The sequence below is a fragment of the Lithobates pipiens genome, unplaced genomic scaffold (genome assembly GCF_037356315.1).
Source record: "Lithobates pipiens isolate NorthernLeopardFrog02 unplaced genomic scaffold, aLitPip1_a1.2 Scaffold_19, whole genome shotgun sequence".
Lineage (NCBI taxonomy): Eukaryota > Metazoa > Chordata > Amphibia > Anura > Ranidae > Lithobates > Lithobates pipiens.
The window spans coordinates 151,592,694-151,609,717 of record NW_027507764.1 but is presented as its reverse complement, the minus strand read 5'-3'; the positions used below and the strand labels follow the sequence as shown (position 1 = coordinate 151,609,717).

Here is a 17,024-nt window from a genome sequence, read left to right as displayed (position 1 = left end):
TTTTTTTTTTTTCAGTATGTGTTCTACGCTATGTGTATGCGGCTGCCTGTAGTGGGGGGGACTCTTTCTTCTTTTTCGGGCGCGGAGGAATACAGCTTCTGCACCCGCTCCGCACATCGCACACCGCACAGCATTAACATAGAAAGGTTATGCTGCGGAGTGATATGCCCAATCCTCTCTCTCTCTACACATGACTAACCAGAAGCAGAGAGAGCAGGGGACCGGCGATCGAGGTGAGATCTTATCTTGAAGTTGGGGACAAGGTGAGGTGTGTATTTTTGTCATACTTATAATGATTACAATCCTTTATTTTAAAAACCGTAAGCAATTTTGTACCCCCCAGCAGTGCCATCCGCCCCCAGCAGTACCATCTGCCCCAGTGCCATCTGCCCCAGTGCCATCCACCCCAGTGCTACCTGCCCCAGTGCCATCCACCCCAGTGCTACCTGCCCCCAGTGCCATCCACCCCAGTGCTACCTGCCCCCAGTGCCATCCACCCCAGTGCCATCCACCCCAGTGCCACCTGCCCTCAGTGCCACCTGCCCCCAGTGCCACCTGCCCCCAGTGCCACCTGTCGTCAGTGCCACCTGTCATCAGTGCCACCTGTCGTCAGTGCCACGTGTCGTCAGTGCCACATAGTGCCATCTGTCATCAGTGCCACGTATCAGTGCCATTTGTCATCAGTGCCACCTGTCAGTGTCACGTGCCATCTGTTGTCAGTGTCACGTGTCTGGGGAGGGGCAATGGGTGGGGCCAGGGGTGGGGCTGGAGGAGGGACTAGGGGCGGGGCCAGGGTGGAGCTGAAGGGGGCCCCGTCAGGTAGGCTGTACGGGGCCCCAGGATTTCTATCAGCGGCCCTGCCAGCAACCCTGCTGGGAAGACATAGTCCAGTCTGAATAATGTGTCCATGTTTTAGGCAATCTGAAAACCTGGAGGCATGATTCCAAACCCGAACTGTCCGGGTGAATCCTGGACAGGTAGCAACCCTAATATGATCCGATCATGTGCGTGAAATCCAGATGGATGGTGACACTATTTTCCATACGTCTAGATTTCATGGACAGGATCGGATCGGATATTGGCGGATGTCAGTGGACATGTCACCGCTGACATCCGCCGCTCCATGGGGATGAATGGAGCGTCCGATCGGGTCCACCTGAAAAAAACCGACAGGTGGACCCAATTGGAGCGCCCGTGTGGGGCCTAAACCAGCCACTGCATCTAGAACTGGTAAACTACAATATGACACATTTTAATGTTTGGGTTTAAATTTGCAGCATGACAATCAAGATCTTATCCAGAACAACCATCCTTCACCTTCACAATGCAGCTTGGAAAATGACATCTAAATTCATTGGTTGCCACTGTTTTTATTTGTTTTGATCCAGCTATGAGACATATTATTTCTTTAAGTTTAATTGAACTAAAAGCTTTAGTGAAAACAATAAAAATAAAACTATAGAAAATCTGACCATGCACATGAGATGTATGAGCTGGTCTGTGGGTGATGATCGATATTAGACGCTCCCCTCTTCTAGGAGGGACAGCAGTAATACGATCCATGATGCAGAGCGGCCCACGTGACTTCCTCCTGTTGCCTGGTAACAGTAAACAGCGGCCGGTGCCCGGTGCTGAGCGGAGGGTGCTTTTGGTTTGGCATACAATGGGCGCCCCGAAAGAAGAGATCCCGGCTCCCATCTATGGGGGAAGATTTGTAGATCGCTCCCCGCATGTCCGTTCTGTGAGTAGAGAGCTCGGGAAGTGTGCCTGAAAAACTTTGTGATCTTGGGGTGCTTATCGCTGCATGCTTTATTTTCTGTTCTAATGATGTGCAATGCTAATAAACTGGCTGCATGTGGTCATTTCATCCTCACAGCCAGGCACTAATATTCATACTGATTACATTGAAGGAGAGTAGAGATTCAATATTAGTGAGACGAACTTATTATTACTGTGATAACTTTATCATCTTTACAAGCTGCTCTTTTCATTTTTTTGTTTGGTAAAATGGTAATAAACTCTGATTTACAATTTGTACCCACAGGTACGCTTGTAGGTGTACGTGTGGGTACAAATTGGTACACTGTAGGTCTGGTGAATATCTCATAAGCTTGTGACGTTTAGTACTCGATATTCACATTCTGTCTGAGTGTGCCCAGAATGCAGAGCGCCATGTATGACTCCCATGCACATGCACAGGAGTGACATCATTGCCATCCGGCCACTCCTGAATTTATAAGCAATCACAGCATTAAAAAAAAAAAGGTCACACTCCCAGAGCAATACAGTAACACTATGGTGACCCTGCACTGCTCTGTTGCCAGTATGATCAGTGAGTGTCCCTGATCACCTCCGCACCAGACACAGTGTCTCTGATCACCTCCGCACCAGACACAGTGTCTCTGATCACCTCCGCACCATTCACAGTGTCTCTGATCACCTCTGCACCAGTCACAGCGTCCCTGATCACCTCCGCACCAGTCACAGTGTCCCTGATCACCTCCGCACTAGTCACAGTGTCCCTGATCACCTCCGCACTAGTCACAGTGTCCCTGATCACCTCCGCACTAGTCAGTGTCCCTGATCACCTCCGCACTAGTTACAGTGTCCCTGATCACCTCCGCACTAGTCACAGTGTCCCTGATCACCTCCGCACCAGTCACAGTGTCCCTGATCACCTCCGCACCAGTCACAGTGTCCCTGATCACCTCCGCACTAGTTACAGTGTCCCTGATCACCTCCGCACTAGTCACAGTGTCCCTGATCACCTCCCTACTAGTCACAGTGTCCCTGATCACCTCCGCACTAGTCAGTGTCCCTGATCACCTCCGCACTAGTCACAGTGTCCCTGATCACCTCCGCACCAGTCTCAGTGTCCCTGATCACCTCCGCACCAGTCACAGTGTCCCTGATAATCTCCACACCAGTCACAGTGTCCCTGATAATCTCCACACCAGTCACAGTGTCCCTGATCACCTCTGCACCAGTCTCAGTGTCCCTGATCACCTCTGCACCAGTCTCAGTGTCCCTGATCACCTCTGCACCAGTCTCAGTGTCCCTGATCACCTCTGCACCAGTCTCAGTGTCCCTGATCACCTCTGCACCAGTCTCAGTGTCCCTGATCACCTCTGCACCAGTCTCAGTGTCCCTGATCACCTCCGCACCAGTCTCAGTGTCACTGATCACCTCCGTACTAGTCTCAGTGTCCCTGATCACCTCCGCACCAGTCTCAGTGTCCCTGATCACCTCCGCACCAGTCTCAGTGTCCCTGATCACCTCCGCACCAGTCACAGTGTCCCTGATCATCTCTGCACCAGTAACGTGTCCCTGATCATCTCTGCACCAGTAACAGTGTCCCTGATCATCTCTGCACCAGTCACAGTGTCCCTGATCATCTCTGCACTAGTCACAGTGCCCCTAATCACCTCCGCACCAGTCTCAGTGTCCCTGATCACCTCCGCACTAGTCTCAGTGTCCCTGATCACCTTTGCGTCAGTCACAGTGTCCCTGATCACCTTGGCACCAGTCTTAGTGTCCCTGATCACTTCAGCACCAGTCAGTGTCCCTGATCACTTCAGCACCAGTCAGTGTCCCTGATCACCTTAGCACCAGTCAGTGTCCCTGATCACTTCAGCACCAGTCACAGTGTCCCTGATCACCTTTGCGTCAGTCACAGTGTCCCTGATCACCTCTGCACCAGTCTTAGTGTCCCTGATCACTTCAGCACCGGTCACAGTGTCCCTGATCACTTCAGCACCAGTCTCAGTGTCCCTGATCGCCACCACACCAGACAGTGTCCCTGATCACCTCCGCACTAGTCTCAGTGTCCCTGATCACCTCCGCAGCACCAGTCACAGTGTCCCTGATCATCTCTGCACCAGTCACAGTGTCCCTGATCACCTCCGCACCAGTCACAGTGTCCTTGATCACCTCCGCACTAGTCACAGTGCCCCTAATCACCTCCGTACCAGTCACAGTGTCCCTGATCACCTCCGCACCAGTCTCAGTGTCCCTGATCACCTTTGCGTCAGTCACAGTGTCCCTGATCACCTCTGCACCAGTCTTAGTGTCCCTGATCACCTCTGCACCAGTCTTAGTGTCCCTGATCACCTCTGCACCAGTCTTAGTGTCCCTGATCAGCTCCGCACCAGTCACAGTGTCCCTGATCACCTCCGCACCAGTCTCAGTGTCCCTGATCTCCTCTGCACCAGTCTCAGTGTCCCTGATCACCTTTGCGTCAGTCACAGTGTCCCTGATCACCTCTGCACCAGTCTTAGTGTCCCTGATCACTTCAGCACCGGTCACAGTGTCCCTGATCACTTCAGCACCAGAAACAGTGTCCCTGATCAGCCCCACACCAGACACAGTGTCCCTGATCAGCCCCACACCAGTCACAGTGTCGCTGATCAGCCCCACACCAGTCACAGTGTCCCTGATCACCGCCACATCAGTCTTCAGGATTCCTCTTCAGAGAGCATTTGACAGGCAGTGAAGAGGCCTTGTATTGTCTCCTCACAGTCTGCCTTAGCGCCTTTGACCTCTTACAAGCACCCCCTTTCACTTGAATGGGTTGCGATTGGTGGGCATACAGGAGGCACAGCTGAGAAGCAAAGCATTGCAGTTGCAGCATATGTACACCCTCAGCCACTGCTCCTGCAGCTAAAAGAGGTAGCAAAAAAAGGGGGGAAGGTAATTTGGTGGGACTTTATATGAAACCTATATAAATATGTCTCCATCCCTGATTCCATAGAAACAAAAGAGAACTGGGTGGGATTTTATATGAGGTATGTGTGGCAACAGAAACATAGTCAATATAAAACACAATGTTTATTGCTAAATAATTGCATAACATGTAAGAAAATGTATTCATAGGTTTGTGTCCATAATGACAACATGTAACAAACAAGGTATGTAGAAAACTGGCAACAACAATAAATGATACATTGTATAATAAACATATGACTGCTGCACCAAGACAATACATTGTAGGGTAAATATATAAAATGGAGAAGATTCCCACAAGGGGTTTTTTAGCAGCCAAAAAATATTCAAAATTTGATAATTAAAATTATTTTATTCATCAAAAAAGCAATTGTCAATTTCATGAATGTTCATTGGCCAGGGAATACAGGAGGCTGAAGAAGGGAAGACCGAAAGAGTTCTTGTGGTTCCAGGAATGCAGTAGGCAGAGACATGGTCAGCAAAGAGGCAAAGGACCAGTCCAGGCAGGAGGCAGAACATGGTCAATAAATAGGCCAGGTTCAGTAGAGGTGGTAGGCAGAGGCAACACTGTACTGGGGTGTTGGTGATCAGGAACACTGTTGCTGACTAAACTGATCTAGAGGCACTGGGACTTGTGTGTGTGATCAGGGACACTGTTGCTGGCTTATATTAATCTGGTGGTATTGGGGACTAGTCAGGAACACTGTTGCTGACTTACACTGGTCTGATGATATTAGGACTGGTGTAGGGGTGATCAGGAAAACTGTTGCTGGCTGCACTGGTCTGGTGGCGAACAGGAACACTGATTCTAGCTACTCTGGTCTGACAACACTGTGACTGGTGTGGTGGTGGTCGGAGACACTGTGACTAGCTGCACTGTTAGGACTTGTTCACACTTGAGATGGTGTATGGGCTTATATTGATTGCATCTCATCTTCATTGGATGGCTTGGACCAGTTTTATATATACAGATTTTATTCTTTAACTGATTCTGACGTTGTCTGTGTCAGCTAGGATGGCTGTTATATATTTACCCTACAGAATAGAAAAAACACATGTATATGAGCTGCTGATGCTGCACACCCTGGAACGTTATACAAAATGGAGATTTTTTAGCAACCAAAAAATATTAAAAATTTGTTAATTAAAATTATTTTATTTATCAAAAAGCAATTGTCAATTTAATGAAAGTTGTAAAAAATTGAGCTCTGGCATTTACATGAAAATAGCATAACCATCAATCATAATGAAACTACATATTGTATGAAACCGTTATTTGCATTTTACTGCAAGGTGGTCTTCCAAATGATAGCGCTATGCTTTTCGACCCTTCTAATTATGGTCTTCTTCAAGGGGGATTTTTTATTCTATGCAGAGAAACAGTAATATTTTTTCATATTTTAGTCATCATTTTATATTTTCCATTATGTCTAACCACACACAATAGTGTATATTTACCAATCATGATGATGGAGAAGAAAAAGACATGTCCTGTGGCCAGAAGTTTCTTTAAAATCTAGCTTCAGCAATCCTGGAACCATTTATGTGTTATCTCCACTCTCCCTGGGGCAGACCCCACCCTCAAAAAACTTGCAGGAGACCACTTTTATGGACCTCCTGGGGGAAGAGGAGGGGAGCAAGCAAGCACCTGTAGTATATCATAGCAACTTTATTATTTTTGCAATACATTCAAAAATAGTATACTTCAGCTGTTATAAGGTTGCCATAATAGACAACCGTTTACCAAATAGTTAAATCATTATTATGTTTATTATAAATGGTTTTATTTATTATTAATATATTATTATTATGCATTCACGTTCCTCTAATAGCAAAGAGGGGCCCCATAAAAAATCATTGTGTATATATATATATATGTGTGAAAATTAAGCAGCAGCAGCAGAAAGGGTACGCCTCTTCCTCCATCCCTCTACTATTACCAGTCTTCCAATAATTCGAAATATGCACTCAATAATCACTGTAGTTTCTAGTTGAATGTCCCCCCCCCCAAGCAATATGCCAACTTAGAGTTTGTGCTTTCCGTCAATGGGGGTTACCAAACTCCTAGTAGAGGCTTATTGTACATTAACCTCATTCATTATTTGATGTGTTCCCTGAACGTCTCTTGGTGTACTTAGGTTTGTATCGCTACAGATTTGGAGTAGCAGCTACTGTACAGGCAGTCCCCGAATTACGAACCAGTTAGGGACTGCTGGTTTTTTCTTAAGTCGTATTTGTTTGTAAGTCGGAAGCGCATGTGCAGAACGGCAAAGACGTCGTTTTCCGATGTTCTGTCAAGTAGCCGAGCATGCGTAAATGTAATTTTCTGATGTTTTCCGCTGTTTTGCGATGTTTTCTGATGTGGCCACTGTCGAAAAGTGGGTGCGTATGCGCAGAACATCCAGCCGCCTCCCGTTCGTACAGTGCCTTGCGAAAGTATTCGGCCCCCTTGAACTTTTCAACCTTTTGCCACATTTCAGGTTTCAAACATAAAGATATAACATTTTTATATTATGTGAAGAATCGTCAACAAGTGGGACACAATTGTGAAGTGGAACGAAATCTATTGGATTTTTGAAACTTTTTTAACTAATAAAAAAATGAAAAGTGGGGCGTGCAAAATTATTCAGCCCCCTTGCGTTAATACTTTGTAGAGCCACCTTTTGCTGCGATTACATCTGCAAGTCGCTTGGGGTATGTCTCTATCAGTTTTGCACATCGAGAAACTGAAATTCTTGCCCATTCTGCCTTGCAAAACAGCTCGAGCTCAGTGAGGTTAGATGCAGAGCACTGAACAGCAGTTTTCAGCTCTTTCCACAGATTCTCGATTGGATTCAGGTCTGGACTTTGACTTGGCCATTCTAACACCTGGATACGTTGCTTTGTGAACCATTCCTTTGTAGATTTTGCTGTATGTTTGGGATAATTGTCTTGTTGGAAGATAAATCTCCGTCCCAGTTTCAGGTCTTTTGCAGACTCCAACAGGTTTTCATCCAGAATGGTCCTGTATTTGGCTGCATCCATCTTCCCCCTCAATTTTAACCTCCTTCCCTGTCCCTGCTGAAGAAAAGCAGGCCCAAACCATGATGCTGCCACCACCATGTTTGACAGTAGGGATGGTGTGTTGAGGGTGATGAGCTGTGTTGCTTTTACGCCAAACATATCGTTTTGCATTGTGGGCAAAACGTTCGATTTTGGTTTCATCTGACCAGAGCACCTTCTTCCACATGTTTGGTGTGTCTCCCAGGTGGCTTATGGCAAACTTTAGACGAGACTTTTTATGGATATCTTTGAGAAATGGCTTTCTTCTTGCCACTCTTCCATAAAGGCCAGATTTGTGCAGTGTACGACTGATTGTTGTCCTATGGACAGACTCTCCCACCTCAGCTGTAGTTCTCTGCAGTTCATCCAGAGTGATCATGGGCCTCTTGGCTGCATCTCTGATCAGTCTTCTCCTTGTCTGAGCTGAAAGTTTAGAGGGACGGCCAGGTCTTGGTAGATTTGCAGCGGTCTGATACTCCTTCCATTTCAAAATGATCGCTTGCACAGTGCTCCTTGGGATGTTTAAAGCTTGGGAAATCTTTTTGTATCCAAATCCGGCTTTAAACTTCTTCACAACAGTATTACGGACCTGCCTGGTGTGTTCCTTGGTCTTCATGATGCTCTCTGCGCTTTCAACAGAACCCTATCACAGAGCAGGTGCATTCATACAGAGACTTGATTACACACAGGTGGATACTATTTATCACCATCAGTCATTTAGGACAACATTGGATCATTCAGAGATCCTCGCTGAACTTCTGGAGGGAGTTTGCTGCACTGAAAGTAAAGGGCCCGAATAATTTTGCACGCACCACTTTTCAGTTTTTTATTTGCTAAAAAAGTTTAAATTATCCAATAGATTTCGTTCCACTTCACAATTGTGTCCCACTTGTTGGTGATTCTTCACAAAAAATTAAAATTTTATATCTTTATGTTTGAAGCCTGAAATGTGGCAAAAGGTTGAAAAGTTCAAGGGGGCCGAATACTTTCGCAAGGCACTGTAAGTAGGAATTGTTCGCAAGTCAGAGGTTCGTAACTCGGGGACCTCCTGTATACCTAGATACACTTCCTGTCTTTTACAGCTCATTGGGCCACCTTAATACCTTGCAATCGTGTTGCACCATGATGACCCAAACTGGTGTTACCATGTTAAATAACCAAGTCACATGGTCATCCTTCAAGATGGCACTATTGCAGTACCAAATGCAAAAGTGAAAAGTTACCAGCACTCAAAATAGATGAGTTTCACGAGTTTATTGTGAAGACATCAGCACATGGCTTGCAGTTGCTCAGTCCTGCAATGCAAAATCAGTATTTGGTAGAAAAAAAAGTAAAAGAAAAAAGCAGGCATGTCTACTGCTGCTAGCATGAAAGGATCCCAAAAGGGAAAATCTTAAATCTTTCCAAGCCATGTACAGTGCCTTAAAAATTTCCTACATTTTGTCATGTTACAACCAAAAATGTAAATTTATTTTATTGGGATTTTATGTGATAAACCAACACAAAGTGGCACATAATTGTGAAGTGGAAGGAAAATGATAAATGGTTTTCAATTTTTCATTTGTATTTAGCCCCCCTAAGTCAATACTTTGTAGAACCACCTTTCGCTGTGATTACAGCTGCAAATCTTTTTGGGGATGTCTCTACCATTTTTGCACATCTTGAGAGTGGAATTTTTGCCCATTCTTCTTTGCAAAATAGCTAAAGTTCTGTCAGTTTGGATGGAGAGTGTCTCTGAACAGCAATTTTCAAGTCTTGCCACGGATTCTCAATTGGATTTAGTTCTGGACTTTGACTGGGCCATTCTAATACATGAATATACTTTGATCTAAACCATTCCATTGTAGCTCTGGCTGTATGTTTAGGGTCGTTGTCCTGCTGGAATGTGAACCTCCACCCCAGTCTCAAGTCTTTTGCAGACTCTAACAGGTTTTCTTCTAAGATTGCCCTGTATTTGGCCCCATCCTTCTTTCCATCAACTCTGACCAGCTTCCCTGTCCCTGCTGAGGAACAGCATCCCCATAACATGATTCTGCCACACCATGTTTCACGGTGGGGATGGTGTGTTCAGGGTGATGTGCAGTGTTCGTTTTCTGCCACGCATAGCATTTTGCTTTTAGGCCAAAAAGTTACATTTTGGTCTTATCTAACCAGAACACCTTCTTCCACATGTTTGCTGTGTCCCCCACATGGCTTCTTGCAAACTGCAAACGGGACGTCTTATGGCCTTATTTCAGCAATGCTTTCTTCTTGCCACTCTTCCATAAGGGCCAGATTTGTGGAGTGCACAATTAATTGTTTCTCCCACCTGAGATGTGGATCTCTGCAGCTCCTCCAGAGTTACCATAGGCCTCTTGACTGCTTCTCTGAATAATGCTATCCTTGCCCGGCCTGTTTAGGTGGACGGCCATGTCTTGGTAGGTTTACAGTTGTGCCATACTCTTTCCATTTTCAGATGATGCATTGAACAGTGTTTCCTGAGATGTTCAAAGCTTTGGAATATTTTTTGTAACCTAACCCTGCTTTGAACTTCTCTGCAACTTTATCCCTGGCCTGTCTGGTGTGTTCCTTTGCCTATGATGCTGTTTGTTCGCTAAGGTTCTCTAACAAACCTCTGAGGGCTTCACATAACAGCTGTATTTATACTGAGATTAAATTACACACAGGTAACCTCTCTATTTACTAATTAGGTGACTTCTGAAGGCAGTTGGTTCCACTAGATTTTAGTTAGGGGTCTTAGAGAGAAGGGTGAGGAATACAAATGCACGCCTTTTTATTTTTTGGAGGAGGGTGCATGTAATCAGCACAGGGCCAATCAACACTGTACAGGCAGAGGGTCAGGAATCATGCAGCCTCATAGGACAGTAAGAGGAGAATGAAAACTCCTCTTACGAGCTATTACCAGTGCTCAGCCAGATACTGATAGAAGTCACAAGACTGCTATATAGTGCTGTTGATAAAAGTTATTTAGCAGTTTATATTTACTAAAACAATTGCATTTCCAATGTTCTGTGTACTGTGAGAGACCGGGTATAGTGAATGCAGGGTCCTGGGTTTAGTAATACTTTAAAAAGATGTAATTCAAATAGGAAGCATTTTACTCTTCTTTTCCCTCTAAGAAAATAATTAACATAAAAAATTAAAATAGCAAAATATGTGTATCGTCAGTGTAGCAGATTTTAAGGTATTTTCACATCTCTAATTAAAAGCATATTTTAACAGTAAATCTGACACAGATTGAGCAGGAGGAGACAAGGCTGATAAATGTCAAACCATTACTGGCCACTCTCTCAGTTGCATGTTAACCGATTAATCATTTATACTTTGTTACTATTTCCAGTTGTATGTGCCTGAGGCGAACAGTGCAGTGTAGCCTGAACCACCTCTTATATATAACCATTGTACAGTACCTATAAAGGGATAAGAAAAGGTTAGGAATTGAAAGGCATCTTTTAAACATCTTTACATTCAGCAGCTGCTCAAAAGATATTTTTTTTTCAAAACTGTTTCACATTTTTCTTTATCTAACTTTATACACTCTTTGCACTCTTTTGTAAAACGCATTATAGATACTGTATACAGTATATATCATATATTATCTTGTGTTTTTTTTTTTTTTAATTACTTTTTTTATTGACTTACGTGTCAATTTTTTTTTTTTAAGTTTAGACTAGAAAGAGTGAATACATGTCAAAATTTTTCTCATGTTTGCAAAGTGTTGGCCACTGGCTATGGCTATCCTGACCATAGCTAGCCAGAAACTTCAAACTTACCTCTGCTAAGCCATATTGGACCAAACATGTTACTATGAACTACCGTTCCATCTAGTGGCGACCTACTATGCTAAGTAACCTACATTTTAAGTGAAACTGTTTGCGTTTAAAGCAATGTATATCGATATGGATGCTACTTTTCATGTATTTGGTGCAGAAACTGTTACAGTATAGATGCATATTAATGGAAGAGTATATATATAAAAAAAAAATCATTGGTAATAATAATAATAAAATAATAATAATATGTAACCTTTCAATAATTTGTACTTTATGCAATTTTTTAGCATATGTCTGAGATAGACTTGAAAAATATATTGTTGGTATATTAAACAGAACCAAAGAGGATAATTAGATTATAACCTACTAGGGTACAGACAGGGTACATACTCCTGTACCCATGGGATCAAAGCACTTGGCTAATATTTATTTTTCTTAGTTACTGTTGCTTGCTCAGATTACATTTCGCATAGAAGACCTGTATAGAAGACCAATGTACACAAAGGGAAACATTTTGACTGGGATTGGGCTTTAGAAGCTCCCACTATACATATTACTATAGGGAAACAAATTACATTTTTTTTTAATCAGATCATCTTTTATTGATTTTATATTCAAATAATAAAAAACACACAAAACACACATACATCCCATGTATATATTATAATTACAACCAACATAAATTTCCAAATCAGGCAAACAAAACCTAGACCAAGAAAAAACAAAAAAACACAAATACAATTCTGCTAGTGTTGGAGAATATGATGACATCCATTTTTGTGCTGTAAGCGGTCAAGCCTGAAACAAACTCTGCACTATTGATGTAAGGGTATTTACAGGGAACCTTGTAGCATCTATCATACTCAGAAGCATATACCTGGCTCCAGCGGTAGCTCCATCCCATAGATGCCATTGATAGTAGATACAACTCCCTGCTAACATTAATGTAGTTTGGGGCATCTCCATAACATATGTATTAGGTTAGCCAGACCCCTATTACACCTGGGACATAAAGGGGTCTCTGTACGCTTCCATTTAAATAACTTTAAATAACTCTGGTGAAGGATAGGTCCAATGCAAGATGAAAAGTTGGGTTCATTTTTGTGTAGAGGATGAGGAGACTCTGGGGACTACACACAGTGCAGCCTCCCATTGGTCATCCGATACCGTCCCCAAATCTTGTTCCCATTGGGATATTGCTGGTATATCCACCTTTTCTTGGAACTTATTGTAAAGTACACCTTTTAATTGTGATATTAACCCTTTCTTTGCCTCCCCCTTACATTTATTAGATATCATAAGAGCGAGCCTGCGCCTGCATAGCATGTCAGAGCTGGAGAAATTGAAAGAATCTTTGGTTTGGAATCCCATTTTCCTTACTTGTGTAAACGTTTTTAGCATGTCATTATGAAATAATTGAGCTATATACCTCACCCCTTTAGTCTTCCATAAATCAAACTCTTTCAATTTATTTAATTCCTCATAGCTGGAATTATTCCATTTTGGAGTACATACTGTATATCAAATAATTTACCCGTTGAAGCTTTCATCTCATAATTCATTTCTCATTTCTAGTAAGGATATTATTGGCTCACCTGCAAATACAGATAGTAATAGACCCTTTATAGGGTCAGAGTCAATTATTTCAGACCATTCAGCAAAATGCTGTAATTGCGATGCTAAAAAATAACTTTTTGCATGAGGGATGGAAAGCACCCCAGCTTCTTTTGCTAACATTAATGTAGTCAGTTTGATACAGGATTTTTTTTCCACCAGATATGTTCTCGAAAAAGAGAGTCTATCCTCCTAAACCAAAATGAAGTAATCCGCATGGGAGAGTTATGGAGTATATAAAGCAATTGTGGGGTCCAAATCACAGTCAATGAAAGCTCTGCCAATCACAGTCAATGGAAGCTTACACCAGCTCCGATATTTATCCACAAATTTAATTAATAATGGTTTTAGATTCAACTTTATATACTCCTTTACATTTCCAGATACCTCTGTACCCAAATATTTCAATCAATGTGTCCTTGATTTGAATTTGTGAAGCTATATGGTCATCTAATGGAAACAATATTGATTTCTCCCAATTAACCTGAAAGCCAGAAATTAGGTGAAATGCAGAAATGATGCCCATGAGTTAAATTAATACATTTTAGGTATCCCCTAAGAAAATAAGGGATTATCTACATATAGGGCTATTTTATCCTCTCCACCTGCTCAGCCAAACCCCCTAATTCCAAATGATTGTCTAATTGCCAGAGCAAGAGGCTCTATAGCCAAGGCAAACAAAAGTGGGAACAGGGGGCAGCCTTGTCTGGTTCCTCTCGTAAAAAGGAGGAGGGTAATATGTTGTTAATTCTTAACCTTGCTTTAGGTTCACTATACAACATTCTCCACCAGGTTAAGAAGCATTGACCTATATTAAAAGCAGCTAGTACAGCCCAAAGATACTCCCACTCCACCATGTCAAAAACTTCCAAACACAGTATTGTTCTTATACTTACCTATTCCATAGGTAATTGCATATTTAAAAAAAAATCTACGAATATTTGTTGATGCAGCTCTTGAAGGAATAAAACCGGTTTGATCCCTATGGATTATTACTATTATATTATTATTATTATACAGGATTTATATAGCGCCAACAGTTTGTGCAGCTCTTAATAAAATGAAATGGGATTATGGTATTAATGGTATTAATATATCTAGATAACCTATTTGCAAGCACCCTTCTCCACATCTGACATTAAAATAGATATAGGTCTATAAGATCCTGCCATTACTGGATCTTTACCCTGTTTAAAAATCACAATTATAATTGTTTGCTGCATTGAATCTGGGAGTCTTTGTATTCTAAGTGCCTTATTTAATATCTCCAGAAGTTCAGGAAGTAGTATCTGTTCATATTTTTTATAGATGTCTATAAGCTAGGGCTGCAACTAACGATTATTTTCATAATCGATTAGTTGGCCGATTATTGTTTCGATTAATCGATTAATCGGTTAATAACCTTAAAAAAAAAAAAGTATAGTGTATAATTTAGTTAATTTGTAAAGTTTAAAAAAAGGCAATTTATTCTTAAATATCTCTATGCAGTAGTAAATATAAATAACCAACTATATGGTTAGGGAGCAAAATATCTAATCCACTCTGAGAATAGCAGACAGAAGAGATATACTGTATATATATTAGAGGGGATTTATACTTTATATACTATTAGAGGAGAGAGATACTGTATATACTGGTACTATTAGAGGATATATACTGTATATACTATTAGAGGCTATATACTATTAGAGGAGAGATATACTGTATATACTATTAGAAGAGATATACTGTATATACTATTAGAGGAGAGATATAATGTATATACTATTAGAGGGGATATATACTGCATATACCATTAGAGGGGATATACTTTATAAACTATTAGAGGAGATATAGTGTATATACTATTAGAGGAGAGATATACTTTTAAAGGGTCAGTCTAGTAAATATCATCAGACTCATTAACTTTAACCTCATTTTGTTACTGGCCGATTAATCGATTATGAAAATAGTAATAGATTAATTTCATAATCGATTAGTTGTCGATTAATCGATTAGTTGTTTCAGCCCTACTATAAGCAATCCATCTTGCCCAGGGGCATTATTATTATTATGTGTCTGAGATACTGCTTGTTTTAAATCCTCTAGGGAAATAGGGCTAAAAAATCACTTTCTGTTGATTTGATTTTACAAAGTTCATCTAAGAACTGTTTAATTTGACTTATTTCCAGCATCTTAGACTCCTAGAGAGTAAAATGTAAAAAAAGTTTACAAATATACTCTGAATACTATTTGTATCATATACTATCTCCCCCTTTCACCTTTAACAGCTACAGCAGTTGCTGGTCCCTCCTGAGCCCGAGCTATTACTGCCAGCATAAACCCTACTTGTTCCCAAGATTCATACTGTTTTTAAAAAAAAAATCTACTATTTTCTGTCTTGGTTAACAATAAGGTGCTTTATATTTTCTGAGCTGCTTGCCAAGCTAATCAACTATCTTCAGTGGGGCACTGTGACCCCGCATGCTTGGCCAATCGCAGCGCCAGCAGCGAGGAGAGCCATGATTGGCCACAGGCAGGATGCCTGTGGCCAATCATAGCTCAGGCTGTGTAGTGCATGCCCCACACTATATAAGGCCGCCAGCGCGGCGGCCTTGTGTAGTGTGTTGGCGTCTGAAGCAGTGGGTGTTCTGTGTACCTTCAACACACTACACACCGATCGTTTTCGGACGATTTTCGATCTTGCTGTTGTGTAGTGGTTGTTGTCTGCGTGCCCTGACCGCAGTATACACCGCTATATTCACCTCACCTATATAGCTAGTGATCTATCTATTATAATAGAGCTTGCAGTCAGTATTGTTAGGAGCTTGTGCGTGCTGTCTGCGTGCTCTGTACCCAGTACATACCGCTATATCCACCTACATAGCTGTTCTCTATTTGAGCCCACTTGCCATCTGCAGGAGTTATTGGAAGTTGTGTGTGCCTCCAGCACAGTACAGTATACATCTGTATATACCCCTTTATCTCTGGTGTTCTATAATAAAGGCATCTGCAGGAGTTAGTGGGTGTTCTGTGTACCTTCAACACAGTACACACCGATCGTTTTCGGACGATTTTCGATCTTGCTGTTGTGTAGTGGTTGTTGTCTGCGTGCCCTGACTGCAGTATACACCGCTATATTCACCTCACCTATATAGCTAGTGATCTATCTTTTATAATAGAGCTTGCAGTCAGTAGTGTTAGGAGCTTGTGCATGCTGTCTGCGTGCTCTGTACCCAGTACATACCGCTATATCCACCTATATAGCTCTTCTCTATTTGAGACCACTTGCCATCTGCAGGAGTTATTGGAAGTTGTGTGTGCCTCCAGCACAGCACAGTATACATCTGTATATACCCCTTTATCTCTGGTGTTCTATAATAAAGGCATCTGCAGGAGTTAGTGAGTGTTGTGTGCCTCTAGCACAATATACACTACCCAACTGCTTTTTTACCCAACTCCCTTCAGGCCATTACCATGTCTGGAAGGCCAGCAAGGAGAGGCAGACAGGCGCGAGCCGATAAAAGAGGGCAAGCAGGCTCTGTGTCTAGAGACAACAGTGCTGGTCGTGGACGCGGTGCATTGTCATCAGCACGTGGCCATGGGACACGCTTGTCCTTCTTTTCGGCAGCTGGACATGTTGAGCCGCAACATGCCAACGACTTGGTAGAGTGGATGACCAAGCCCTCTTCATCCTCCTCATCCTCTCTCACCCAGTCTCAGGGTACTAGCAAAGCAGCTGCCAACGCATCGTCTTCCCTCCTCTCAATGTCATCATCAGTGACTCCTTCCCTAGACCCACCACGTCCTCCTGAGGAGTCTCCTGAACTCTTTGAGCACAGTGTTGGGTACATGCTCCAGGAGGATGCCCAGTGTTTTGTGGGCTCTGATGAT

At 42.6% G+C, this 17,024-nt stretch overlaps 1 protein-coding gene across 1 annotated transcript in view; it reads left to right on the top strand.

Annotated features, from left to right (window-relative positions):
* The first annotated feature begins 1,599 nt into the window (after positions 1 to 1,599).
* Positions 1,600 to 17,024, top strand: part of EFHB (EF-hand domain family member B) — a 65,208-nt gene continuing 49,783 nt past the window's right edge. Inside the window, exon 1 of the mRNA XM_077491402.1 lies at positions 1,600 to 1,741. Coding sequence (XP_077347528.1) covers positions 1,664 to 1,741 — 78 coding nt within the window. The 5' untranslated portion in view covers positions 1,600 to 1,663. The remainder of the gene's footprint in view (positions 1,742 to 17,024) is intronic.